Below are 27,590 nucleotides of genomic sequence, written 5' to 3'. Positions count from 1 at the left end.
AAAAATCAATTTAAATAATTATTTAAATCAAGTTTCCCATTATATATTTCTTCATATGTCATTAGACAAATCTTCATATGTTATAATATTTTGCATATTCATTGATTAATCAAACGATATACAAGATCTTCCAGTTAGAGTGGATGAAGCTCCTAGTAAGAAAGGATGGCATCTCCTAAATAAAGGTCAGGGGCTAGATTTCAGATTCTGGCTGACTTGCCATTCCCTTGCTCCCAGTATTAAACCCATATGAATATATAGGGTATGATTAGATGTGCCATATTCATAAAGTTTGATTTAAAAATATTTTCCCATGATTCTTTATTTACAGAGAGAAGCAAACTTGAATTTATTTTACATTATTTTAAAACTGAATCAATGGCTCTTTGTCCATATAGGTTAAATATGCTTGTATTCTGATTTAATTTATTCTGAATTAATTTTAATTCAACTATTTTTAAAAAAACATTTGAGATGTTTCAGTTCTTCTCTCTCTCTCTCTCTCTCTCTCTCTCTCTCTCTCACAGGCGTACCCATGGCTAATCTCATGTGTGGCAGCTCTCGCAAGAGTTTGCAAGCAGAAGCATCATGGTGATTGGGCAGTGGAGATTCCATATGCAGATAGGGAGGAGGAGCCTGTGAGAGCAGAAACACCATGGTGATTGGGCAGTGGGGATTCCATATGCAGATAGGGGGAGGAGCCTGTGATGGTTAAGGACAGTTGGAATGCAACTGTTACTGGTCAGAAGATGTTCTTGATTAGGAATGTATATATGGATAGTGGGCAGGGATCTGCGAAGAGAGGGGTCTCCCCCCTTCAGGAGAAGGAAGCTGCCGCTGTGTGAATTAGATTAGGAAACAAGATCTGTTAATTCAAGAAGGGAGAGAGAAAAAGAAAGAAAAAAGAAGGGAGAGGAAGAAATACAGAGGGGAAGTATGAGTGGAGGAGAGAGAAAAAGAAGGGAGGAGATGAAAAAAAGAAGGAAGTGCAAGGGACAGGTCTGAGCCTGTCAGCAGCCCGATAGGAACAAACGGCCATGGCGGTGCCTACTGGCAGCAAAGTCAACCACTGCTGCTGTTTGGGGCTACTGAGGCCATTGGTGGAGGGAGGGAGGCAGGCAGGCAGGCAAGGGACGGGCCCAGGCCTATCAGCAGCCTGAGGGGAATGAGCGGCCATTGCAGTGGTAGCAGCGAGTAAGGGCCCAGTCAACTGCTGCTGCTTCTGTGGGGAGGAGCAGGGGTGGGGCTTGGATGAAGGTGGGTAGGTCTCTGGCGATAGGGGGCTGCAGCTTGGCCAATAGGTGCCAGCAATGCTGCAGCCACGACCAGGAGGGGTGAGGGGGATGGAGTAAAGGGATGGAGGAGTGACCAAGAGAGGTAAGCGGGATGGAAGCAACCAGATGGAGGAGGAGGAGGAGGAACAGGAGTGCGGCTCAGGTGAGGGTGGAGAGATCTCTGAGGTGAGGGGGGCTGTTGCAGGGGGTGAAGGGAGCAATCAAATACTAGCATGCAGATGCTATGCGTGGGTTAAGCTAGTATTCTTAAAAATCTGATTTATATTAAAAATACATGTTAAATCATGTTAAAGTTTTAAATCATTTCAAATAATGTTAAAGCTGACCTATTAACATCTATTATATTAATTCTCCTGGGTGTGCCTTGGAATGTGCGTCCCAGCGCCCAGCTGATGGGCACGTCCACCACCCAGCCAAATTGGCTGAGGTGCACCCAGGACTGGTTGCTGCGGCGGCAGCCTGCCCATGGAGGCCAGAGGTGGTGAGCCCGGCCCGGCCGCGGAGGCAAGGCCTGGGGGGGGGAGAAAGTGGGGGGGGCAGAAGTGGCGGTGGGGAGGAGAGGCGGCTGGGCCCAGAAGCAGAGACTGGGGCAGAAGGGAGGGGGGAGAGGTAACTGCCGGCCCCAAAGAGCACATAGATGCTCTTTGCGGGGTCGGCTAGTATACAATAATACTGAAAAATGGTAAATATGACCAACAGTTTAGAAAAAGAAAAAATATAGACATGCAACACAATTCTATACACATTTCCTCAGAAATAAGTGCACCATAGTGAACTGGATTGCCCAGCAGTTCGAACTGGACTGGGCATGTTTAGTTTTGCCACCCCACAAAACCCCTCTGGTTTGGTGTGGGTGGGAAATAGATAGATAGATAGATAGATATAAATATACTATATATTAAAAAAACATATTTACTCACCCCCTCTGGGGGTAAATTAAAACTTAGAACCCCACAGACAGGCTGGGGGGGTGGGGGCGGGCAGGTTCAGTTTGATATTGAACCATCGAACTGAACCGCTTCAGTGTCGAAGAAGTTCAGCGACAAACCTGTTCGCACATCCCTAGTGCACTGGCTGACATGATGTGCACTGCAATAGAGTCAGAAACTCCATATTGGAGTGGAGCAGAGCTAGAAAGCAGCCCCTTTGCTTGAGAAACATATATCTATGGTGCATCCACATTTGGTGCATAATTTTGGTCACCACATCTCAAAGAGATATTATAGAGCTGGAAAAACTGCAGAAGAGCCAAGCAACAATATACTGGACTGGAGCACTCTTCATATGAGGAAAGGCTACAATGTTTGGGGCTTTTTAGTTGGGGGAAAAGGTGATTAAGGGGGGCATGACTGAGGCATATAAAGTTATGCATGGTGTGGAGTAAGTGGAAAAAGCAAAATATTTCTCCATCACACCTCTAAAACCTGGACACATTCAATTAAATTAATTGGAGTTAGGACAGACAAAAAGGAAGTACTTCACCACACAGCACATCATTTATGGAATTCACTGCCACAAACTGTGGTGATGGCCACTAGTTTACATGACTTTAGAAGGGGATTAGTGGACAAGACAATCCAGGCTTGGATTGGAGGTCAAGTCTGTCATTGGCTACTAGACATGATGGCTATATTCTACCTTCAGGTTCAGAGGGAGGATGCCTCTGAATACCAGTCGCTGCTGAGCAGCAGCAGGAGAGGAATATTGCCTTCATGCTCTCTCTCTCTATTGGTTTTCCAGAGGCATCCAGTTGGCCACTATAAGAAACAATATACTGGACTACATAGGCCTTTGGTATGACCCAGCAGGCTCCTTATTTATATTCTTATCACATTTAATTTAACATACTTGGCTTAAGTGTTGCTCAATAAGACATATTATTTATATCAGAATATTGAGAAACATGTACCTAGAGTTTTACTTCTTAACCAATAACTTGTCTAATCATCATGTGTCTAGGCAAGCTTTCCAGTGGGTAACCTTTTGCATTCTGACCATTAGGCTATCTTTGCACTAGGGGCTTGGTGATTTACTGCCCTGAGATTTTATATAGGGCAGTATATAAATATGACAAAGAAAGAAAGAAAAAATTAAAAGAGGCTGTGCTACAAGCAATGGCGGCTGCAAGCACTTTCTAATGGAAAATTGCATGCACCCTAGCCACAGCAACTTGCTATGCACATGCAATCAGGGAGTTAAACTAAAAATAAAGATATGAAACTCAGGGGAAGAAACAGTGTATAATGTTGCTACACAAAACAGAAGTAGTGGTTAAAGTGCTGGATTAGGACCAGGGAAACATTAATTCAAATTCCCACTCAGTCATGAAACTCATTGGGTGACTCTAGGCAAGTCACGTATCTCTCCACCTAACCTACCTCACAGAGTCGTGAGGATAAAATATAATCATGTACACCACTCTGGGCCTTTTGGAAGTCATGAAACTCATTGGGTGACTCTAGGCAAGTCACTTATCTCTCCACCTAACCTACCACACAGAGTTGTGAGGATAAAATATAATCATGTACACCACTCTGGGCCTTTTGGAAGAAGAGTGGGATATATATTTATAAATGTATGTGTGTCTGTATAAACAAATAAAACCTGTGGATTTCACTCCACTTTTCTCAGGGAAAACTCTCCCACGGTGGAAGAGCACTTTCATAAATGGAAGAAGTTTTTCACTACTAGATGAGTACCTTCGGATGCACATGCTTAATGCACAACAGATGTTTGTTTATTTATCATATTTATATTCTGTCTGATATGTGTATTTGTATTGTAAATCATAATTTTAATTATTATTTTAATCTATTTCTACTTATAGAAGTCACGAAAGGAAACAAAAAACTCTGAATGTGGGGGAAAAACCTTTTTTACAATCAGGACTGTCTCATAAAAGGACACAATAAGTGACTATCCAAAATTATTCCCTTTTTTGGCAGATGAGAGAGAGGTTTCATTGGAGAAAAAAATCTAATCACTGTCCTTCTCATGTTCAGTTATGTTACCTTTTTTTTCTGTATCTCACTGCAGCCTAGCTATGAGATCCTGAAACTTCGAACTAGACAGGTATGGTTTTATCAGCTCTTTCAAGAGAGAGATTTAGGTTACATTAAAATGCTACTAGTACCAGCAGGTATGAGACTTCAATTAAATTCTCTTTTGCCTGTAGTGAATCAATCTTATTTATTTCAATTTGTTATCTAGTCCTTTCACAAAAGGGGTTATAGCCAGAGGCATATCTAGGGAAAATAGCACCTAGGGCAAGCACTGAAATTGTGCCCCTGTCCAAACATCTGACATCCATCTTTCAGATAACTTTACCATACTATCCAGCTCAAAAATAGAAGTCAAGCTCGTTAATCTTTTAATTAACAAATTATGGAACTACATGAAAATTATGGTATTTCTGAACCAGTTTTATTCCATACTATGCTTATTAAAGGAGGGAGGAGTGTTCCTTGTTTTGCAGGACCTTCCATGAATTTATGACAAGAACTGATAGTTGTAGACTTTCATTCTTTGGCATCTACAGCTAAACAGTTCTTTTATTTCCTGGCTTGCATGGGAAAAACCGTGGGGTTTTTTGGTATTTTTGTAGAAATCAAAGGCTTGTTTTTGCATGAAAATTGCACTTGTTGGGCCATGAAGCTAGAATACAAGTTTCTAGCTTTAAAACTAGTGAGTGGTTTTTGCTCAACACAAGAGAATGTCTCCACTTCTGTGCCCTGCCTATTTCTACCTCTGCTTACAAACGACTTTGCCAATGTTTTATATAATCCCTACACAATACCAAGCATGTAGCACATCTCACAATACATAGGGAGGGCACAAAATAACAATTCAGCCAAAGTTCAGCACTTTCAAGTCCCATTGATATCAATGTGTGTGGGGGGGGGCGGATTTAAGTACATGCCTGACCCATGCTTGCTTGATGTAAATCAATGCAAGTTTAAAAAGTGCTGAACTTTAACTGGATCTTGCCCTGACATTGTAGGAGTTGTGCAAATGAGAAGTTGTATTAGCACTGTATTCCTCCTAAGGGTAAATAATAGTTTTGGCGTCAGACCTTTTTCTTTATACAATGGTCTCTGGAAATTAAAAGTGAAGACAAAAAGTGAACGCACGCATATATGTGGACAGGATGCATACATTTTAAACACCAAGTCTGGTATTGTATTCCGAACCTTTCCTGAACTTACATGTAGAATGTATCTGACTAGCTCAAGGTGGACAAGTGTGTGTGACAACATAGTCCTCTAAATATGATTTAATTTGGAAAGATTGAGAAATGGTCATTGTACCCTGGACGAAAGGATGCTTGTGGCTTCAAGTAGGTCATGAAAGTAAAACCAGCCTCTGTCCTGCTTTTCAAATAGTCAGCATCACACATGAAAAGCAGCAGCTGTCTCCAAATACGGTGGAGGAAAAAGGGGAATTGTATGTATTCAATTAGGGAATAAAGCCAAACAGAAAGAGTTAAAAGTTGTCACTTTTCTCCAGTGTTTCCCTTAATTCTCCTAGGGTTCAACATGCTATGGGAAGAAAAGCAATTAACAGCCCAAGGAAGGAGGGATTTCTGTATGTGCCTTTCCTTTGCAAAGAAGTGATGGCTCTTACTAGATACGAAAACAAATAAGCTGAAAGGTTTTAGCTTTTGAAATCCCAACCAGTTGTTTTTAAAAAAAAACAAACCTGAATATTTGGAGAAGAGGAAAGCACAACACCACAGCTAATGTCAATCAGAGAGACGGAGGAAAAAATGGAGGAGGTTTGGCTTGAGAAAGAGAGAGAAAGAGACAGAGAGAAGGAGGGAAACGATAGAGAAAATTTGGCTTGAGAAAGAGAGAGAGAGAGAGAGAGCACAAGACAGAGAGGAGGGAAATGATGGAGGGGGTTTGGCTTGAGAAAGAGAGAGAGAGAGAGCACGTGAGATAGAGAGGAGGAGGGAAACGATGGAGTGGGTTTGACTTGAGAAAGAGAGAGCACACAAGATAGAGAGGAGGGGGAAAATGATTGGGCAGGAGGCTCGGCTTGAGAGGGGGGGCTGCAGGCTTTATGAGAGGCACCATCCCATCCCGCCAAACCTCCACACTTTTTCTTTTGCCACAGTTAACAATAACTACAGGGAAATCCTAGAGCTTAGCAGCAAGAAAAGAATGGCATGCCTCTGTGTTAGCTGTAGAAGACAAAGCCTTTAGTGGACAGTGTAGAGGAGCACAGGACAATGGATAAGCAGCCAAAGTAAATTTCCTTTCCTGGGTTCTGTTGGGACACTTGAAGAACATGACAGGGAGACCCCAAGAAAGAGCTAAGAACCTGAGCGGTGCCCACAATAGCTTCTGAAATATTCTTTCAGAAGAATCCGCGCCCCTACAGTGGAAAGATCGTCACATTCTTCCCTATCACATCAGATTTTACTACATCCTCCTCCTCTCCTGATAGACTTCCGTGTCATGTCTTCTGAGTTTGGTCATGTTCAGTCTCCATGTTTGTAGCCACTCAGTTGCCCATACCTTTATGAGCATGCTCAGATGCACAGGCAAGGCAAGGGTTCGTTGAGGAGTAGGAAAGATTGTCACTACACAAGCCCTGTTTCCAGTGGCATATCCACTGCGTCTGAGCCTGCGCGAGTTGGAGATGCGAGGGTGCCGCCGAAGCCGGAGACCCACAGCAGCAGCAGTGCGCTTGCCTGGCGGTGCAGCACCCCCGCCGCTGGCTGACTGAATGGGGGGGGGTTAAAATTTTTTTTAAAAAAATTTAATGGGGGGCAGGCAATTTTACCCCCTTCAGGTGGTGCCCAAGGCACATGCCTTGGCTACCCCCCCGGATAAACCACTGGTTATAGCACTTAAAATATGAACTCTAAATAGAAGACCTGATTAAAACAACTACTACTCCTGACAACTAATGACAACAGAGGCAGTGTGTGTGTGTGTGTGTGTGTGTGTGTGTGTGTAGAGAGAGAGAGAGAGAGAAACTGGTCACAGGGTTAGACTAGATCAGGGATTCTCAACGTGTGGGTCCCCAGATGTAATTGGACTTCAACTCCCATAATTCCCAATCAAAGGCCACTAGGACTGGGCATCATGGGAGTTGAAGTCCAGTAACATCTGGGGACCCACACGTTGAGAAACCCTGGACTAGATGGTCTGTGAGATCTCTTCAGCTTTTAGATTCCATGATTCTGTACTTTCAGCTCTTACAACTCAAACTTAATCCAAACCTCTCCTTCCATCCTTTCTTCTGCAAACAGCAATTAGTGCTCACATAATTAAATGAATTGATTAGTTGATCCACTAGGGCAAGCAGATTCTATGCATGCAGCAACAGGTATACAACCATCACTGCAGTTGAATCTGCTTGTATTGGGATCTATATGCCAATATTAAGAAAGGGAGCAGATCAGATATAATTGTGTGTAGCAACTCAAAATATTCTTTTTGAATCAGGTCAGAAAATTTTCTGGTGCACCACCAGCTATCATCCTACACCCCTGCACACAACCAAGGTTGCACACATGAAACTGGGTCACTGTGTTATAGGAAGCTGGTTATCAGAATTGTTCACCAACTGTTAAGAGTCATCTCTGATCCCTCAGAGGAAGGATGAAAGCATGAAGATTAAATTTGATGTGATTTTTTTTTCATATTTCAACATGAATTCCTAGTCTATGTGTGATCCTATCTCTTAAAATACATGCTAGATATGATTCTGAGATAATAATATACTTTGGTATGAAGCTTCAATAACACATTTACTTGTTTTAAATTATTTTTGGACAATTAAATAGTCACTAAATATTGCTTTTTAAAATACAGAAGGCTTCCTTTACAAGAGACACACAATGGAGCACAAATCTCCAACCCTTGACTCAGAGCCACATAGCTAATGGATCAAAGCACTCATGTTAACTTGTTGAGTAGCTGATGGAAAACTGACTGATGAACTAGATCAATAGGCCACTTTGAAACACTGATTTTGTGATTATGTTATTTGCCAGTATTTTCTCAAAATAGGTCCGATTGCATTTCCCCCCAATAAAAATGGCTAGAACAATAACATTTCCCTTGACAAATATAGAGCTTTGGTTTTTTATTCCACCGGTGCATTTTCAAAATCCTCAACTAAAAAAAAAATGGTAAAACTTTAGTGCTCATGTTTAATCTTTCAACCCATCTCCTCAATTCACTCTATACAATGAAATATGATTAAACTACAGATTTGTTAAACTATGATTTATGCCTGTATGTTTGCTACAATGTATCCATTTTTTCTGAAAGGACTTTATCATGATTCAGGAATGAAAATTCAGGGGCTGTTATCCTAGGGCAGGGGTTCCCAGCCTGTGGTACTCCAGATGTTGCTGAACTACAACTCCCATCATCCCCAGCCACAATAAATTGTAGCTAGGACTGATGGGAGCTGTAGGTCATCAACATTAATCATCATCATCCTTTGTTACAGTCACAGACCAGCATAAAAATACATGTTAGAGAATACAAGTAAATAAAAGTGGAAATGGAAGGTAGTTACATATGTGATGATGCATATTAACATTAAATGAACTAACAGTATTTAGAATGTATGAGGGTTAAAGATTGCTAATGCTAAAAGAGCTAAAAGTACTAAAATACTAAAAATGCAAATGAATAAAATAATAATAATACTATAACTATGTCTAAAAGTCATAAAAATGCATAAAAGACATTAAAAGGGGACATAAAATAGTAGAGTTTATAAACATAATATAATAGAGCTATAGGACCAGTAAAAGGAGTAAAAGGGGAGGCGTGAGCAATTACAGAATCAAATCAGGACTAAAAAGGCTCAGAGCCCATCATCCGCTGGTGGACGCCAATCGCAGTCGCACAGTATCTGGCAACGCCATAAGTTATAGTAGGCTTAAGGTCAGAGAGTAGCAGGGAACTGTAGAACTGTCTCAGACGTCCCGGGAACTTGCTTAACAGTGGAAGAATAAGAGAGGCACGAATGTCTCTATAGAACAAGCAGTATAGGAGGACATGCTCAGTAGTTTCAATCTGCCCTGAGCCACAAGGGCATAGACGGTCTGCAAATGGGATCCTTCTATAGCGGCCTTCTAGCACTGCTGAGGGGAGGCCATGGCAGCGAGCCAAGGTGACTGCCGTTCTGTGGTTTGGGACCTCCAGTTGATTGAGATATGCTGCAGGAGAAGCAGAATATCTAAGCCCGTCACTGATATAAAATTTTGGGACACTGCTGAGGTCAGTTTGGTGCTCAATGTCTGTAATGCGCTGCTTGATGGTTGCTTTTGCCTGATCATAGCCCAAGCTGAGCAAGGTCAGTGGGGAGAGATCCAGGGTAGCCATTTTGGCCTCAATTGTCTGTATTTTATTTTATTTTAATTGTTAAATTTATACCATGCCTTTCATTAAGAAAATCCCAAGGCAGCTCACAATAAAATTTAAGAACAAGATTATAAAAGAAACACATTAAAATATTGAGCTTTTATATATACGCACACACACACCTGATTTTAAAAATAAATTAAATTAAAACACTAGCATACAAACAGTACAAAATACAAGCAGCAGTGGAGACAATCATATAAAAGCCTGAATAAAAAGCCACAATTTGACATGCTTTCTAAAAACTGTGATGGAGACTGAGGGGCGGATACCCACCGGGAGAGCATTCCAGAGTCTAGGGGCAGCAACAGAGAAGGCCCTGTCCCGAGTACACGACAACCTAGCTTCCCTCATTGTCGGCACCTGGAGCAGAGCCCCCTCAGATGATCTCGTCAAGCGGGCAGCAACCCTTGGGAGCAGGTAGTCCCTCAGGTATCCCGGGCCCAAACCGTTAAGGGCTTTAAAGGTCAAATTGGACCTTTAATTGGACCCGGAAATAAACTGGCAGCAGTGCAACTCTTTCAGAATGGGTGTGATGTGCTCCCACCGGGCAGCTCCAGATAAAACCCTAGCTGCCACGTTTTGTACTAGCTGTAGTTTCCGGATATTCTTCAAGGGCAACTCTGATGTACAGTAATCCAGCTGTGACGTGACTAAGGCATGGGTAACTGTGGCCAGATCTGCCTTCTCGAGAAAGGGAGATCCAACTAGAATGGTACTGTAATTGTCGTGTAAGGTTAATGGGGCAAGGCCAATTGGGCGAGAGGATAATCTGAGCCAATAACAAAGAGTGGTTGCCCACACCCTGGCCTCAATCTTGATCAGGCCTGTCTCCAGTCGCAGAGTGGCATTGGAGACATTTCGGAACACAGAGCGCTACCCTCAGGAATTTAGATTGTATCCATTCCAGAGTTGCAATGTTGGGGAAGAGGCCCAACTGAGCACCATAGTTGAGCTAGTGGCTTGGCTTTGAACAGTTCAAGTGCTGCGGGTAGATAATGGCCTCCTCTTGTCCATAGGTATTGAAGAATAGCAGAGGAGCTTCTCTGGGCATTTAAAGCCATGTGTTCTCCATGGGCTTTTCTAGAGCCGCCCGAGTGGAAAACTACTCCCAAGTGCTTAAAATGTGCAACTTGCTCAATCTTATGACCTTCGATCCTCCAAGAGTAGATCTTGGGCCTCATGGCAAAGGCCATAATTTTAGTTTTGTGATAGTTAATTTTGAGGCGATCCTCCTTGCAGTGCAGCAACAAGGGCCTCAGTGCTCTTCTAAGGCCAATGGGGGTCCTTGAGAGGATGGCTGCATCATCCGCATATAACAATATGGCAATGTGTCTCCTCGCAAGTTTTGGAGGATGAAAATCAGGGTTGCTAAGCTGGCCCACCATAGAATTAATGTAAAAGTTAAATAGAAGTGGGGCCAGAATACATCCTTGTTTGACGCCCTTCTGAGTTAAAACAGCCCTTGTGAGGTGGCCTTGTGGATTATATCTCACCTTGAGTGAGGTGTCCATATGCAGGGTGTGGAGAAGATATAGCAGACAATGGTCAATGGAGGAGGCCTCCAATGTCTCCCATAGTTTAACACATGAAATAGAATTGAATGATGCTTGAGATCAATGAAGGCGGCATAAAGGGAGGTTGTTCTGAAGGAGGAATATTTCTCTATGAGGTGCTGTAGGACTAGGCACTGATCGATGGTGGAGCACCCTTCCCTAAAGTCTGCTTGTTCCTCAGCAAGGAAATTTTCCTGTTCCAGCCGATCTCTAAGTTTCCCGTATAGGTGTCTCGCATAGAGTTTGCTGATGGTATTGAGCAAACTAATGGGTCTGCAATTGGTGGGATCGTCTTTCTTGCCCTTTTTAAATATGGGGACAATGATCACTACTCCCCAGTCCTTGGGAATTTGGCCATTCATATCGATATAAGTTAAAAGTGATGCCAGGATGGGAGCCCACCAGTCCAGATTGTTTTTAACAGCCTCCGGAGGAATGAGGTCCTCTCCTGGAGCCTTTCCCGGCCTTAGTTGGGCGACTAGGCTGTGGATCTCTGAAGCTGACACCAGAGCCAATGCTGGGGTATCCTCAATGGCACAGGAGCGGCTTCTGCAGACTATGGCAGGGTCTTTGTATAACTCTTGAAAGTGTTTCTCCCAGATTTCTGGATGGATATGACAGTTCAAATGATTTGGGCCATACCTGGGAGAGTTCTTTGTTAGACGCCAGAACATAGCAGAGTCTTTGGATCTAGCGGCCTGAATGAGTCTCATCCAGGCCTCTTTCATGGCCTCTTTTATCTTACAAGCCAGAAGAAGTTTATATTGCCTTTTCTGCCAGAGGAGATTCTGTGCAGCCCACAGTCCAGAGCCAGATTTGTAGACTCAATAGGTATTGGCAAGGGCTTTTTTGGCAATGATGCAGTCCTTATCAAACCACTGCTTGGAGGCTGGTTGATGCTGTGCATGAGGCTTGCGGTTCTTACGAGAGAGGAGCTGCTGTAATTCCTGGACTAGGGCCTTATAGGACTCCAGAGGCACACAGATGGGATCGCTGTTAAATAAGTAGGACTGGATACACTGCAGGTAGTCAGAGGCAAGTAGCTCTCTCAACACTTGATCCAGTTGTGGTGTCCATTTTGCACGGCAATATGCTCCATCTGCCAGGGAAATAAAGGAATTATAGTGATTCTCCATGTGGGACTGATAGATGAAAGGGTTCAAAAGTAACAAAATGGGAAGGTATTCACTGTCAAATCTGAGGACAACCTCAAATCTCTCCACTAAAGGAAGCAGGTTCCCTGAGCTAATAAAGTAGTCAATCAGGCTCGTTCTGGAGCCGGCAAGATAGGTAAACTCGGCAGGATGTTCATTTTCAAGCAAGCCGTTCAGAATGGAGAGATTAAGTCTGGTGGTCATTTGACTCAAACAAAGACCCACATAATTTGACCTTTGATCCTTAGAAAGATGAGTGAGAGGGAGCCCGTCAGACTTGGGGCTGGGTGGATAGGCCCTCTGTTGAGTGTATAAAGTGTGATCATTAGGACCCAACCTGGCATTGAAGTCACCACCCATCACCATGTATACATTAGGAGTGAAGGAGATCTGCTAAGTAATTTTCAAGTTCAGTCCACATGGTTCTAACCTGTAACTTCCTACGTTGGGGAGGGAGATAGATATTTATTATCAGCAATTTGCATCGGCTGAATTGGACCAGAACTGCCATCGCATATTGCCTGAGCGAGGGAAGCAGTTTCGAAGATGCACATAGAGAAGTAGGAACAAGCACACCCAGGCCACCCTTGTATCTGCCACAGCCAGCCTCCGGGTACAGCTCCAACTGTATAAGAGAGGAAGCCCATTGAGTAGTAAATACTCAGTTGTTCATGATTCCTGAATCAAAATAATATCATGGCAGAAAAGGAGGAGTCTGAGACAGAGGAAAACCAACCTGCCACATTCCAAGATAAAAATCCAATTTTATGCTGGTCTACAGAATGTCATCGGGTAGCAGGTGTAGTGCGTTCAGGTTTTTGGGCACCCCCATTGCTTCCGTCCCTTCAACCAGCTGTCCTGGATCCAGTCCATTCAGGATGACAGGAGAGTCCAGTGTACTCCCAAACTCTGGCAGGATATCTTGGGTATGTGGGTCAGCATCGTCCCACTATCACACAGGATCCTGGTCCTGGATCCTGTGTGATAGTGTCTTCTGGGGCTTCCAAAATGGTCTGGGATCTCATGTTAGGAGGGACAGCAGTGGGGACCTGGATAGGCTTTGATCCTTGAGGGTTGTCTAGCTCGCCCATCATCTTCAGTTGGTCATCATTGGACAAGGGCATGTCAAATCCCAGCTCTTGTACTTTGGATGATGCATCCCTTAAGTCAGCAGAGGGATGATATGAAGGCTCTGTAGATGGTGGTATTGCCAGGGAACTTTGTCCCTCCTTCTCATTGGTTGCCAAGATGTTTGTAGGAATCAGGACTTCTAAGCCTATGTCTATGTTGAGACATAGGCAGTCTGCTGGAGCAAGGAGGGCAGTGACACTGTCAAAGTGTGGGTCTGTGAACAGCAACAGCAAAACTCCTGGGCGTATGTCAGTTGTTGCTGGGGCCCCTGCCCTGAGTATGCTAGGACATCGATTAGAGACAGGAGGGAGCGTAGAAGATTGTTCTTGGTCACAATCACTCTCCAGGACCGTTTCAGACTCTGTACCAGTTGCAAAATCTTCAACATTCACTTTTAGGAGTCTTTTAGGGGGTGATTATATTTGAACTTCCATTGATAACTCCTGGTCAGTTTCAGGGTCTGAGACTGAGTGGCCAGGTCTGTGTCTTTTTGGACTCAGTCTCTTTAGGCGCACATTAATTTTGCTCTTTAGTTGTTGCAAATCATCTTGTCTGCAGGGTTGGAAGTCAGCCAGCTCTGTAGAAAGGCTTGGCCATGTCTTATCTTGGGTAAAAAACTTGTTTTGGTTATGTGTCCTTGAGTGTACGTTCTGAGCCTCAGTTAGTGTGGTGCTCCTATGGTTCAGAGGAGGCAGTTTATTATTAGTGTAAGATTCAGGATTTTTGCTGCTGATGTTTATAGGGCCCTTAATTAATGATCTAGAGCAGAGATCTTTGAAAACACTTTGCGCCATGATGTTCAATTGTCTCAAGCGCTGGCCTGAGCGAAATAACTGAGTTGGCACCCTTGCTGTCTTGAACGTTAAGAAAAGCCTTTTGAAGTCCAGCTGAGTTGGCAAAAAGTGAAATTGCTCCATCTCAGAAAGGAAGATTTGTTGATTTAGGAGTTCCAAGAAGGAGGTGAGTATCTTTTTTTTTTGTTAGCCCATAAATGTGAATCCTTTCTGGGAATGTAGGTAAGGATCTGATGGGTTTGCAAGGTTCTTTGCAACTTTTCCTTACTTAATCCATCTGCCTCTGGATAAGCCCAATGAGGTATGGTGGACAACAAGGAAGATGGGAGGGAGGGCTAACTTCAGCTGAGTTGTTAACCCCTTGCTGGGTCCTAGCTGAGAATTGGGTAAAAGCCTGTGTTAGAGCCTCTATTTGTCCCCCAATTTGGTTCAAACACCCTAAAATTAAAATCAAACTTTCTGCAGAGATATGACAGGTGTCACTCAACTGCTGGGTAACAAGGTCAGACTGGGAGTAAGGTGCTTTCCCAACTGGAGAGTTTGGCCCTCACGGCTTGGGAAGATTCCCTCCTCATCCCTCTGATGAGACGATTTTAAGGTGGATTGTCTGCTATGTGTCTCCCAGTGAGTTTGCCTGTCAGTGGAGGTGGGGGCTTCCGAGGTCAGGGCTGCGAATCTGTTCTTGGCACTCACAGCAAAAGAGTCTTCTGGCACTGCCTCAGTTGCGAGGAGGAAGTTTTCAATCCTTAGCTGTTTCTTCTTCCTTAATCTCCCCCCTCCTTCCTCGGGGGGGGGGGGAGGCTCTTGTTGCTGGGACTCTTCCGTAGTCTTCTTCTCCCCCTGGATGGGGTCAACCCCTTAGGTGGCATGCCTGTGGAGGGGGAATGCCCAAGTACAGGCAGGAGCTTGATGGTTAGGTTATTAGCTCATTGCCATCTTGCCCCACCTGCGGTCATCAACATTTGGAATACCACAAGTTGGAAACCCTTGACCTAGGATAACAACCTTTCTCTACACAAGAAATAAATTCCAGAGTAGTTTATATACAATTTCTGGTTATATATTACAGTAAGTTTTCATGATCACCGAAAGATTTTCACGCTTTTTCAGTTCTCTTCCAACTCAGTATCCATAGAAAATGTAAATAAAAGAACACCTTCTTCCCTACATGCATTCCCACACATTCAGATCTGGCATTGTGAATCTTTCAACAGTCCTGCTATCAGTTAGTATAATGGGCACTTCCAAACAAATGTTCACATTGGTGCCTCTAAGATCTGAAACAAGCTTCATCCCACAGTACAACAGATCTGTGAGCATTCTCCCTTTTAAGTAGACAGTTACTTAACTGCTCTTTCTAAGCAAACTTTTTACTGTTACTCATTCTACTAACAACGCTGGCTGAATTTTCTAATCTGTCCCCTTGTCTGATGTATTTTATTGATAATACTCTATACTGTATTTTCTCAGTTTTGTTCCCACCTTCGAAAATCCTGATTAAAAACCAGGTTTTAAATTGTATTATTTATTCATTCAATTCCTATACCGCCCTTTCAAAAATGGCTCAGGGCGGTTCACACAGAGAAATAACAACAAAAAAGGATAATCAAAATGGATCCCTGTCCCCAAAGGGCTCACAATCTAAAAAGAAACATAAGATAGACACCAGCAACAGTCACTGGAAGTACTGAGCTGAGGGTGGAATAGAGCCAATTACTCTACCCCTGCTAAATAAAGAGAATCACCACATTAAAAGGTGCCTCTTTGCCAAGTTAGCAGGGGTTAGAGTTGTATAAACAAGTTGCATAAACAAGAATAAAATAAGTTGTATAAACAAAAAAAATAATTAAAGGAAGAGATGGGATTGTTAGTTTTTGATAACAAAAATAGGTTCATATGTCTTCTCTTTTTTGTTTTTAAATTAGGACATCAGCCTGAGAATTACATATAAATACTTCCACCTGTTTCGATTGATTGATTGACTGATTGAGTGCTGTCAAGTTGGTGTAGACTCTTAGCAAGTCCATAGATAGATTCTCTCATGTTCCTGATTATATTATGTATATATTATTACTATATTACGTGTATTATTATGTATGTAAATTTTGGTCTATGACCGTAAATAAACATGACTAATGACTAAAATGATAGATTCTCTCCAGGATGATCTGTCTTCAACTTGGCCTTTAAGGTCTCTCAGTGGTGCATTCATTGCTGTCGTAATTGGGTCCATCCACCTTTGCTGGCCAATGGCTGTAATAAAGTTGTTGAAGATGATGATAGGTCCATCCACCTTGCTACTTCTTTCCTCTTTCCTTCAACTTTTCCCAGCATTATGGACTTTTCAAGGGAGCTGGATTTCACATAATGTGTCCAAAGTATGATAGTTTGAGCCTAATCATTTGTGCTTTGAGTGAAAATTCTGGATTGATCTTTTCTATGATCCATTTGTTTTTTTTTTCCTGGCTATCCATGGTATCCTCAAAAGTCTCCTCCAGCACCAAAGTTCAAAAGCATCAATACTTTTTCTATCTTGCTTCTTCAAAGTCCAGCTTTCACATCCATAGAATGTCATGGGAAAAACCATTGTCCAGACAATTCTAATCTTTTCCAATGTTTTCATTGCAACCCTACCAAGTGCTAGTCTGTGGCGTATTTCTTGACTGCTGAATCCTTTACTGTTGATGGTCGATTCTAAAAGGCAGAAGCTAGCCACCACCAATGTCTTTATTATCAATTCTGAGGCTGGTTGCTGTACCCATTGTCATTAGTTTAGTCTTCTTTACATTTAGTTGTAGTCTCATTCTTTCACTGTGCTCCTTGACTTTCCCTACTAGAGCTAGCAGATCATCCTCATTCTCAGCTATCAGAGTGGTGTCATCAGTGTAGTGCAGGTTATTGATGTTTCTTGCTCCAACTTTAAAACCAAACTCATCTTCTTCCAATCCAGCTTCTCTCATATATGTTCAGCATATAAGTTGAATAAAGAAGGAGAAAGTATACACAGCCTTGTCTTACTCCTTTGCCGATTAGGAACCAGTTTGTTTCACCATGTTCCATCTGGACTGTGGCTTCCTGTCCTGTGTTTAGGTTTCTCATGAGAATAATGAGATGTTCTGGGATGCCCATTTTCCTAAGGATATTCCACGACGATATGCTTGATGCAATCTGTAGAATCTTTTCTGTAGTCAATAAAGCACATATTGACTTCTTTCTGGTATTCTTTAGCTTTCTCAATTATTCAGCGTGCATCAGCAATGATGTCTCTTGTTCCTCGGCCTTTTCTGAAACCAGCTTGAACATCCGACATTTCCCTCTCCACGTAGGGCTCTAATCTGCATTGAATGATCCTGACCATTATTTTGCTAGCATGGGAAATTAAGGAATTTGTGTGGTGGTCTGCGCAATCTGTTACATCTCCTTTCTTTGGTATGGGTATGTAGACTGACCTCTTCCAACCTGTTGGCTACTATGTCATTCTACAAATTTGCTGGCATAGTTTGGTTAGAGCCTTGACTGATTCTTCTTCTGTTGTCTGCCATATTTCTGTAGCTGTTCCATCAATTCCTGTAGCCTTCTGACTTGGTAATGAACGCAGTGCTGATCTGAATTCATCTTCCTGTACTAGAGGTTCTTGCAAGTAGGGAATGTCTTCTAGAGTATCTTGGATGTGGATGTCCCTACTGTACAGATTTTCTGTATACTCCTTCCATCTCTTTGATCTTCTCTGAATCATTTACTATCTGCCCTTTGACATCCCTTAACATACCAATTTGAGGTTGGAACCTCCCTCTGAGTTCAGAGTTCTTTTGGAAAACTTTCCTTGTTTTTCCGTGTCTATTTCCATCCTCAAGGTTTTTACAGATGTCATTGTAGTACTGCTCCTTGTCTCTTCTAACAGCTTTCTGAAATTCCCTATTAAGTTCCTTCCTGAGGTCTTTATCTTTCTTGACTTTGGCTTCTCTCCTCTTCTTAGGAATATCCACCATCTGTTCTGACATCCGTTTTGCTTTCTTCTGTTTCTTGGCCTTTGGCAGTCTCTTTTCACATTCATCCTTAACAACTTCTTTGATTTCATTCCACAGTTCCTCTGGTTCCCTATCAATGAGGTTCAGAACTTCAGAGCAGTTTCTGATGTTCTCCTTGAAAATTGTGGGTACATTCTCAAGAACTGGATAGCTTTGTTTTTCTGCTTTAGCTTCACTTGGAACTTGCACATAAGCAGTTTGTGATCTGTTCCACAATCGGCCCTGTTATAACTAACTTCTTCCACCTCCTTCATCCCATCATCAGGATATGTACATCTGGACGATAAGATGGATTTCAGTTATCAGAACCCATCAAAACTGGACTCTTATGTCACCAATACTGGACTGAGCAGATTAATGAGTGGCTATTGCAATGTGAAAGAGCAGCAGAAACTCCCAAAGAGTCCCTACTTAATGGATTTTACTCTTTAAATATTCTGGAAGAACTATAAAACCATGTTGCTGCTTTGGGCAAAAAATGTTAATGAAATATTAAGGATTAACGATCAATTAAAGAGCCATTCTGCATCACTAGACTGTCATTAGCACCAATCAAGCACAACAGCTGCACTCAAGGAAAAACCAGTTTAAAAAGGAGCATGGCTATAGGTTGGAACGTCCTTAAGCACATTGCTTTAAAGGAGGCCTCCTCAGGTTAACACTATAGCAAATTTATTAATGGGGGTGGGGTGCATCATACAATACAAATTCCCTCATATGTCACATTCATGTAGAAAGCTATCAACTTTGCATGTACAGATCATAAGACAGTCATACATGTGTATTTTATGGAACAATTGGGGACCCAAAGCAAAATCCTGAACTATGTTGTACTCAGTCCTTGGCAAAAACACTCCTGCACTCCATCCAGCTTGAAACAAGAGTTTTGTAGCACTGCTGAAGCTCACAGAATACATTTTTTTTGTTCTTTCCCTCCTAAAATCTTTCCATGCTGTATACGTACATAGTACTAAAGAGCTCAGGACGTGGGAAGCTGTGAGCTCTGAACCTGAAAGCTTTATGGTATATAGCTGCAGGGAGCAAAGCATAGAGAGAAGAATGTGTTTTAAAAACTTAATGGTACACTTCCACCCAACCTTAACGCTCAACTCTAGGATTATATATTCTAAGCTGTTAGAGGGAATTGGCTTATGATCCCCTTTTTCACTCATTTTCCTCCCCCCCCCCCGATTTTTCTTCTTCCCTTCCAATGACAGTCAAAATTCCATGCTTCAACCATGTTAAACCATAAATTTAATTGCTTAATTAATTGTCCAACCTCCATTTCCTCTCTTCTCCTTTACTGCAGAAGTGAGAATTACCAATAAAAACAATGGAAAATTCCAGGATGTTAGTGTAGCTGTGAGTGAGCAGCAGTGTAACTCTCTAAAATATAAAAGGTAAAAGCAAAGACAAGAGTTTTGTCTTTAGTGTCCTATGCAAATCCAGTTCCCTCTCCAGGAAATGAAATGAGTTACTCTTGTACACTCAACATCTGATCAGTCCTGAAAGCTCACAGGGGTGTATTCTGTTTTGTTGGTTTCATCTTGTTTCTTTAATGATTCTTATTTACAAATATAACAAAAAATATATACACTTTTACACACCTAGGGAGTCTCAAAGTGTATAGAAAACACCACCTTATTTTTTAGGGATGTGCAAATTGATTTGGGTACAAATGGTGTTTGTATTCTTTACTCCATCCCCCTCACCCCTCTTGGTGGCAGCTACAGCATTGCTGGCACCTATGGGCCAAGCTGCAGCCCCCCATCCCCAGAGACCTCCCCACCTTCACCTGAGCCCCACCCCTGCTCCTCCCCACAGAAGCAGCAGCAGACGACGACTGTGCCCTTCCTTGCTGCCGCCACTACCATGACCACATATTCCCCTCAGGCCGCTGTCAGGCTTAGGCCCAGGCCCATCCCCTGCCTGCCTGCCTCCTTCCCTCTGCCAATGGCCTCAGTAGCCCCAAACAGCAGCAGTGGTTGACTGGGCCGCTCCTTGCTGCCAATAAGTGCTGCCATTCCCATCAGGCCGCTGACAGGCTCAGGCCCGTCCCTTGCACTCCCTCCTTTTTTTGTCCCCTCCCTTCTTTTTCTCTCTTTCTCTCTACTCCACTCACTCTTCCCCTCTGTCTTTCTTCCCCTCCCTTCTTTTTTCTTTCTTTGTCTCTCTCTTTCTCTGTCTCTCTCTACCTTCCTGAGTTAACAGATCTTGTTCATCTAGTTTCCTCATCTAATTCACACAACGGCAGCCTCCTCCTCCTGTCTCTTTCTTTCCTCACAATTCCTCTCTTCGCAGACCCCTGCCCACTATCCTAAAGTACCATAGGCGCCTCCTCCCTATCTGCATATGGAATCCCCACTGCCCAATCACCATGATGCTTCTGCTCACGAACTCTCACAAGAGCTGACACACATGGGATTAGCCATGGGTACACCTTAAAGAATTAGATAGATAGATAGATAGATAGATAGATAGATAGATAGATAGATGTTTACTCATGGATATGAAATCAAATGCATAAAATTGCTTATTTATTGTATATAAAACCTCAAAATATGCTTCATTAAAATACAGTTAGTCAATAAATACATATTTCTTTTCTTTAGATGAAAGGGGCTTATTGAATTTACTTAAAGATCTAAGACTGTACCAAATCTTAATGCAATTTACTTTTAATATTGGAAGTTGCCCTTTCAACAGTGTATAACTTTTAATCAAGACATTATATATTCAGGTAACATTAAACATCCAAGTACTCAAGACCGTTTAATGAGGAAAGAGCTCTTCACTCATCCTAGAAGCCCTGAGCAGGCCCAATAAAAATGTTTATGCAAGCTCTTCAATCTCAGGTGAAGTTTCTGTGCTGTTCCCAGGATGAGGGCCCTAGGGATATATCCAAAGCTGCTGCCCAGGCAAAGAATACACCATGCAGTCCTCAAGATCACCCAAAGAGTCAAGCTCAGGGAAGCACCCTAGTCTGAGAATGAGAACGATTTACTCACTGAGCTAGGCTAGCCCAAAAGGATCAAATTTTCTGAGCCAGAAATTTACCCTGGCTCAGCCGGCCCTCTTTTATATATCTGTGTAAGCCTAGCACAATTAAACACATTAAGCATCTTATATGGAGTCAAGTCGTTGGTCCAGCTAGGTAAGTACTGTCTATATTAACTGGCAGTAGTTGTCCAGGAGCCCCAATCCTAAATGGGGATACACGAGACTGAACCCAGGACTTTCTGTATGTTGTATTCTGAGCTACAACCCCTCCCAAGCAAACACAGGCAGGGCTGTTAACAGTAACATGAGCTGGTGAAAGGCCTAAGTAGCATATTTAAAGGGAGTATGGCTCAGTAAGTTCAGGGATGTTCCCAAGTTTGACCTTTTTGGTCTAGCTCAAGAACAGGACAGCTCCCTTTCTAAGGCTGGGCAATTTTTTGTTTCCCAGATTGTTCCCTTAAGGACTAGTGCTTGCATAAGAACTCCATGGACCACAGAAAAGTTGTTAAAATTTGCTACAGCAAAAAGATACAGGTGGTTTCAGCTCACTCTAGAGATTTAACCATTTCTCTCTAATTTCATGAAACACCACCAAACCAGTTAGTAAACTTCAAGGTCTTCTATTGGATTAATCTCAACTGAGTCAACTTTTTCTTGTTTCATAGGGTACATATGTCTTCACCCTATGTCAGAGGTGGGCAAACTTGGCTCTCCAGCTGTTGTTGAACTACAACTCCCATCATCCCCAGCCACAGTTAATTAAACTGAACTGGAACTTACTACCAAGTAAATATTCATATGACTAGGCTTAGGCTATAAAGCAAAACATCCCTATCTGAATAAAACTCAGTTTTGTTACTGAGAATCTTTCCTGTCTCAGCTTCAGTGAAAAACATAAATCTAACTTCCATTCAGGTAAATGGATCAAAAGTTATTCCTGATGGATTGTGCCCACAGTACCTAGCATACATGAAACTTTCCTGTTTCTATTAAAAATAAATAAGGGTAAGAAAAAGCTGGCCTGTCCCATTTTTGCTGAAGTTGTTTGCAAAATAAAAATAAAAATCATATTTCCACAATTTCCTTCATGAAAAAAATATTACTAGACAAATATTATTAAAATGTCAGTAAGTACAAGGGCAGAAGCTGACAATATTTTCTCCTCTGATCCTACTATCTTATAAACCCCTCATGTCAGGTGGCAATTGCAAACATTTCTGCACTATATCAGTTAGAAAAGTGAGCCACACAAAACAACACAGTGATCATAGTTTAACACACACAAAAAATCCACACATGCCGATTTTGTAAAACTGAATCCATGTCCTGAAGCAATGAATAATATTCTATAATCCTTTGCATAAAAACTATTTCTCCCACAGCATGGCAAATGCTGTTTTCTTGGCTCTTTTTCCCTTTTTAAACAGATCTGTGGGATGTTAAATTATTTCAATATTAGTAAAAGGGAGTGGGCTCTTCTACTATTGCTCCTGAGCTTATTTCTAAGTTTTAAAAACTGAGTTTAGTGTTCCTCAAATCAGTCCAGAAGAATGCTAGTGCACATTATGACCTTTTTTTAAACCAAGAGGGGCAAGGGATACTGATCTTGTGATGTTAAGAAGAAGAAGAAATTTGTTTTGTTTACAGGTATCAGCTACATTTATTCTTCTGGACAAAGCATTCTTTCACAAATCTGGGAAAGATAGGAATCTGTTTCAATTATAACTGGTAATAATGCTAGTTCCAGTCCAAAATATTCCTTAAAACAGCCTCCTCTTTTTACAAACATGTTTGTATCATTATCCTTTTAATCTCTAGATTGAAGCTTCCTGTAAATATTTGCTTGATTCTAAGTACCTTTCAGCTTAGAAAACAAGTATTTTTAAAAAATGACTTTTTGTTTACTTTTATATACATGGAGTTTTTAACAGAGACTAGTATAAGGCTGTTTATCCCTTTACCTATTCCAGACAGTCAATAATGCCAAGCAGTACAAGGACACAAGCTGGGTCAACCTGCTCTCTCTCAAAAAGAACTGCAAAGATGGGGATCTTGGCTTATGTAGGTCATTATAAAACGAGAGGTCCTCAGATGGCTTCTCAGTAAAAAGGATTTTATTTCAACATAAGGAAGGTCTGGGTGAACAGATTAATGGCACTGAGTCAGATTCTCAGTATATGGCTTTCAGGTTCAAAAGACCTTTTTTCAGAGTCTGTGTTGTCTTATGTATCTGTACTTGTGACTTTAAGGAGCATATGGGATTTCAGTGAAAGATGTGTTTAGGGGCGAGCTTTACTAAGGGAACAAATTGCAGTGGTACAGCCATGTCTGGCTATACAGCAAACACTAAAGGGATCTTTTTGTGTGGCATTGTAAAGACCAATAGAATGATTGTCGAATAAGCTTTTGTGGACCGATTAAGTGGGCTCTAGTCCCCCAAAGCTATGTCACAATAAATCTGTTAGTCTTGTGATGCAATAAGACTGGTTTTCCCTAAATGTATCATGATAGTCTTTGTGGCACAGAATTATTAGGAGAATTTGCATGTGAAATCTGCAAAATATATACTTGGTGAGATTAATGAGTTTGCATTTGTAGAGCAAGGAAGTCTTCCTGGATACCACAGAAATCTACAACAAATGACTGGGATACTTTTATGGAGCTCAACTATCAGAAGGAGAAAAGAGTGAATTGGGTTATACAAGTTTTATGAGTTTAACAATGAGATTCTTTTTGTTGGGATAATGTCTTTTAAAAGGCAGATGGTTCCAGTGAATGGGATACGCTTGCTGAGCATGTCTACAAAACTATCTTGAGAAGTATCTTAGTTTGAGAGTTTATTTGCTAAAGAGAGTTCATTATGCATTGTATCTGATTTAGAAGGATTACTTTACAGCAACAGAAAGGCGATATCATCAGAAAGGTTTCAATATGTACAGCCAGGGTGTTCAGTAAGATGACAGTTTGATAAGTACAAAGTGAGGTGATGTCAGGATGAATTTAGCTGTAAGATCTAACCTATACATTACTTCAATTGGCTGTACCAGGTGAAAGAGAAAAATGCTCCATGTGGTGAGAACTGTAGAAGACTACCTCTGAATAGTGACACAGTAAAATTGAACTGGGGAAGAAAAATTCACATGGTAGGTAAAATGTGCAAGGGTCAAAGCCTCACCAGGATGAAAGTATATTTGAAGGTGACTGAAACCATCAGTAAGAATTAGTTATCAACTTGGGGATAAGTGAATAAAGGAGATAACAAGGCAAACTACTTGATCAAGAGTTCAGTGAAGTGAATGTAGAAGAAATCAGGCTTCACTGGGGAGGAAGCAGGCATATGTCAAAAGGGATGACAGCAAGTATCACTGGGGGTTCAATGGAGTAAATGCCTCATGTATCAGGAGGTACATGAGATGCCTATCTGCTCAGCTGAGTATAGTGCATGACTTTAAAAGAATGGTATAGGCAAAAGGCTGTAGGACATTCAAATCGCAATATAGGCAGAAGATATGTACATGAATTATTTTAGGTAATGGTGGTAGATTGGGGCTGCAACAAGGAGTATGTATGTATGTATGCATGCACGGGCACTGTAATAAGGTTTTGTTGCACATGTGAAGGTGGCAAGTAAACACACCATGGTTTGCTAGTAGCTTTTTGAAGTGAGCTCTATGGATGTCAGCAGGGGCGTAGCTATAATTGGGCGAAAGGGTTCAAAGAACCCAGGCCCCCAGCTCCTGTGGGCGGAGCTCCACCCTTCCCTATTTTCTTCATTATCTCCCTCACTCTGGGGGGGCCACCAGAGAGAGGGATGAACACAGGCCCCCTCTCCCCTAGCTATACCCCTGGATGTCAGGGAGGGGAATCTCCTGCTATCTGGGCGAAGAGGCACCTAAAGAGCTGGTTCTCTTATGTTATAGGAGGACTGAAGCAACTGTCCCTTTTCAGCCCATCATAGCATCTCTTTGGTGGCTATTGCTGGTCTCTCCTTTGTACTTTCTTTTTAGATTATGAGCCCTTCAGGGACAGGGGACAATCTACTCATTCTTTTGACTATGCTTTGAGAACCTCTTGCTGAAAAGCAGTATATCATGAACAATAACAATCATAATTATAATTTGTGTATGGGATCTCTTGGTTCTGCCTAGTAAGTTTCAACCGGGACAAGATATTGGGACTGGGCAAATCAGCAGTCGTCTGTGGCGAGCAGAGGGGCGGGAAAGATCTCAGTTGGATGAATGCACCAGCAGGTGTCTACAAGGAGCAGATGCTGCCTGGGGACCAATAAGGGACTGTGGTGGCCCTCTGTCAACATATGGGGGGGTCTGATTTGTCCTTATTAAGGGTAGCCTGTGAGGGCAGAGCAGAGTGTATGTGCTGAAGGGCAGGAACGGGGGGGGGCATCTTATGGGGGCTTGGGGGGGAGTTGGGTTAATGTGGGGAGGGGGCTGTAGCAGGCCCCTATGGGGAGTATATCCTGCACTAATAATAAAATAATTCCTATGTGGTGAGCGTCGCTAGAGAGGCGGCTCTGGCCAGTCTCCTCACAAGTTACCTCCAGGATGGCGGCCCCTCCGCCGCCTGCTGCTGCTGCTGCTGCCGCCGCCACTTTCCCGCCGCCGCCTGAGGGCGGCCCTTGCTCACCTGTGTCCGCTGCGGCCAGCAGCCGCCTCTGCCGCCGCTCCCCTTCCCCGCCCTCTCCTCCGCCTCCTGCAGCTGCAGCAGCACCAAGCAGCCACGCAGGCGGGTGGCCCCGGCGCTGCCCCGTCCCCTTCCCCAAGCCCGGCGTCCTCCTCCTCACTCACCGAATCTGGCCTCGGCTCCCGCGGGGGGGGCGGCGGCGGCGGCTCCGAGGAGATGGTGCCGGTGCCGGGCGACGACGAGGAGCAGAAGCAGCTGCTGCAGCAGGCGGAGCGGGAGGCTGGAGCCGGGCGACCCCATCATGCAGCGTGGCCCATGGCAAGCGTCTGCCTGGCCCCCGCCCTGTCCCTCCTCCGTCCCTCAGTCCATGCTGCTGCTGTCCGGGCGCGCCTGGCCGGCTGGGAGCGCTTCCCGGCTCCGGCTCCGGCTCCTTCAACACCCAGGACAGCGACCAGCGCCGTCCCCGCGCGCTGGCTCGCCCGCCCGCCTCAGCCAGCCCCTCCCTCCCCGCCTTCCTCGCTCGCTTCCTTGCTTCGCCCTCGCCTGCCGGCGGCGGCAGCGGCAGCAGCAACCACAACAGGCGCCTCCTCTTTGCAAGGAAGGAGCTGCCTGCAGTTGCTCGCTGCTGCTGCGCCCTGGCTCCGCGCTTTCCACGCCGGGGTCCTGCGGCGGCTTAGCCAGGCTTCAGGGCTGGCTGGCTCTCTCTCTCGCAGGGCAGCAGCGCCGCTGCAAGCCCCGATCTCCCTCGCGTGCCCCGCCCGCACGCACGCCGCTCTCTTCCCAAGGTTTCCCTTCTTGAGTCCAAGGGGCTGGGGCTGGCAGTTGGCAGCCTGGCTAGTGGAAGCCGAGGAGGAGGAGGAGGACGCGGTGCAGCCGTGGCTATCAAGTGTCCTCCTGACACAGCCCAAAATGGAAGCAGCTCCCTCTCCCTCCCTCTCCAGAGGCAATATGCCTCTGGTGAGGAAGGGAGAAGAAGCTGCTTCCATTTTGGGCTGTGTCAGGGGAATGAGAATCTGCTGACCAGATTTGTTGGGGCGAGGAAAAGCGCGCGAGGTTCAGAGGATGCTTCTCAGTCTCTGCCCCCTTGTGAGAGAGGGTCTTCCTCTGAGGCGGGGAAGGGGGACATGGGTCTGGCCACGACTGGACTGACTCCATGGGACCCTGGCTGGTCGCGGGAGGGGAGGCTGGGGGAAACAGAGGGCTCCTGCTGTGTCTTTTCACAGCTGCGAGGGAAAGGGGATTGGGGCGGGAAGCGGAGCCCGTCGCGCCATGCAACTCGTGCATCCTACAGGAAGCTTCGATGTGGTCTCATGCAGGATCGAGGGGCGGCCCCCTTAAGCGCGGCTTTGCAAATTCAATTTCAGTTCATTACGATCATAGAGCAGCACACGGTTCAGAACCAGATACGAGAGTCCCCCAGAGTGAACATCGATACCAATGCGTGTATATATACACACATACACACAAAATATACAATTAAGAACTATTATTTTATTTATTTATTTATTTGATTTATATGCCACCCCTCCAAAAATGGCTCAGGGTGGTTTACAACAAATAGCAACAATTAAAATCAGTTAACAGTTAAAACTAAATCA

General features: G+C 43.5%; 1 protein-coding gene across 5 annotated transcripts in view; it reads right to left on the bottom strand.

The window, feature by feature from the left end:
- PTPRN2 (protein tyrosine phosphatase receptor type N2) overlaps window positions 1-26,759 on the bottom strand; it is a 914,460-nt gene extending 887,701 nt beyond the window's left edge. For 3 of the 5 annotated variants that reach the window (XM_053263436.1, XM_053263440.1, XM_053263439.1), the window contains exon 1: window positions 26,157-26,755. In XM_053263436.1, coding sequence (XP_053119411.1) covers window positions 26,157-26,295 — 139 coding nt within the window. In that variant the 5' untranslated portion in view covers window positions 26,296-26,755. Of the gene's footprint in view, window positions 1-26,156 lie in introns of all 5 variants that reach the window. The other 2 variants (XM_053263441.1, XM_053263438.1) reach the window with 2 other exon arrangements.
- Between the last annotated feature and the right edge of the window lie 831 nt (window positions 26,760-27,590).

This window comes from Hemicordylus capensis, chromosome 6, assembly GCF_027244095.1.
Source record: "Hemicordylus capensis ecotype Gifberg chromosome 6, rHemCap1.1.pri, whole genome shotgun sequence".
In the NCBI taxonomy this organism is placed as follows: domain Eukaryota; kingdom Metazoa; phylum Chordata; class Lepidosauria; order Squamata; family Cordylidae; genus Hemicordylus; species Hemicordylus capensis.
This window is presented reverse-complemented; position numbering and strand designations above follow the sequence as displayed.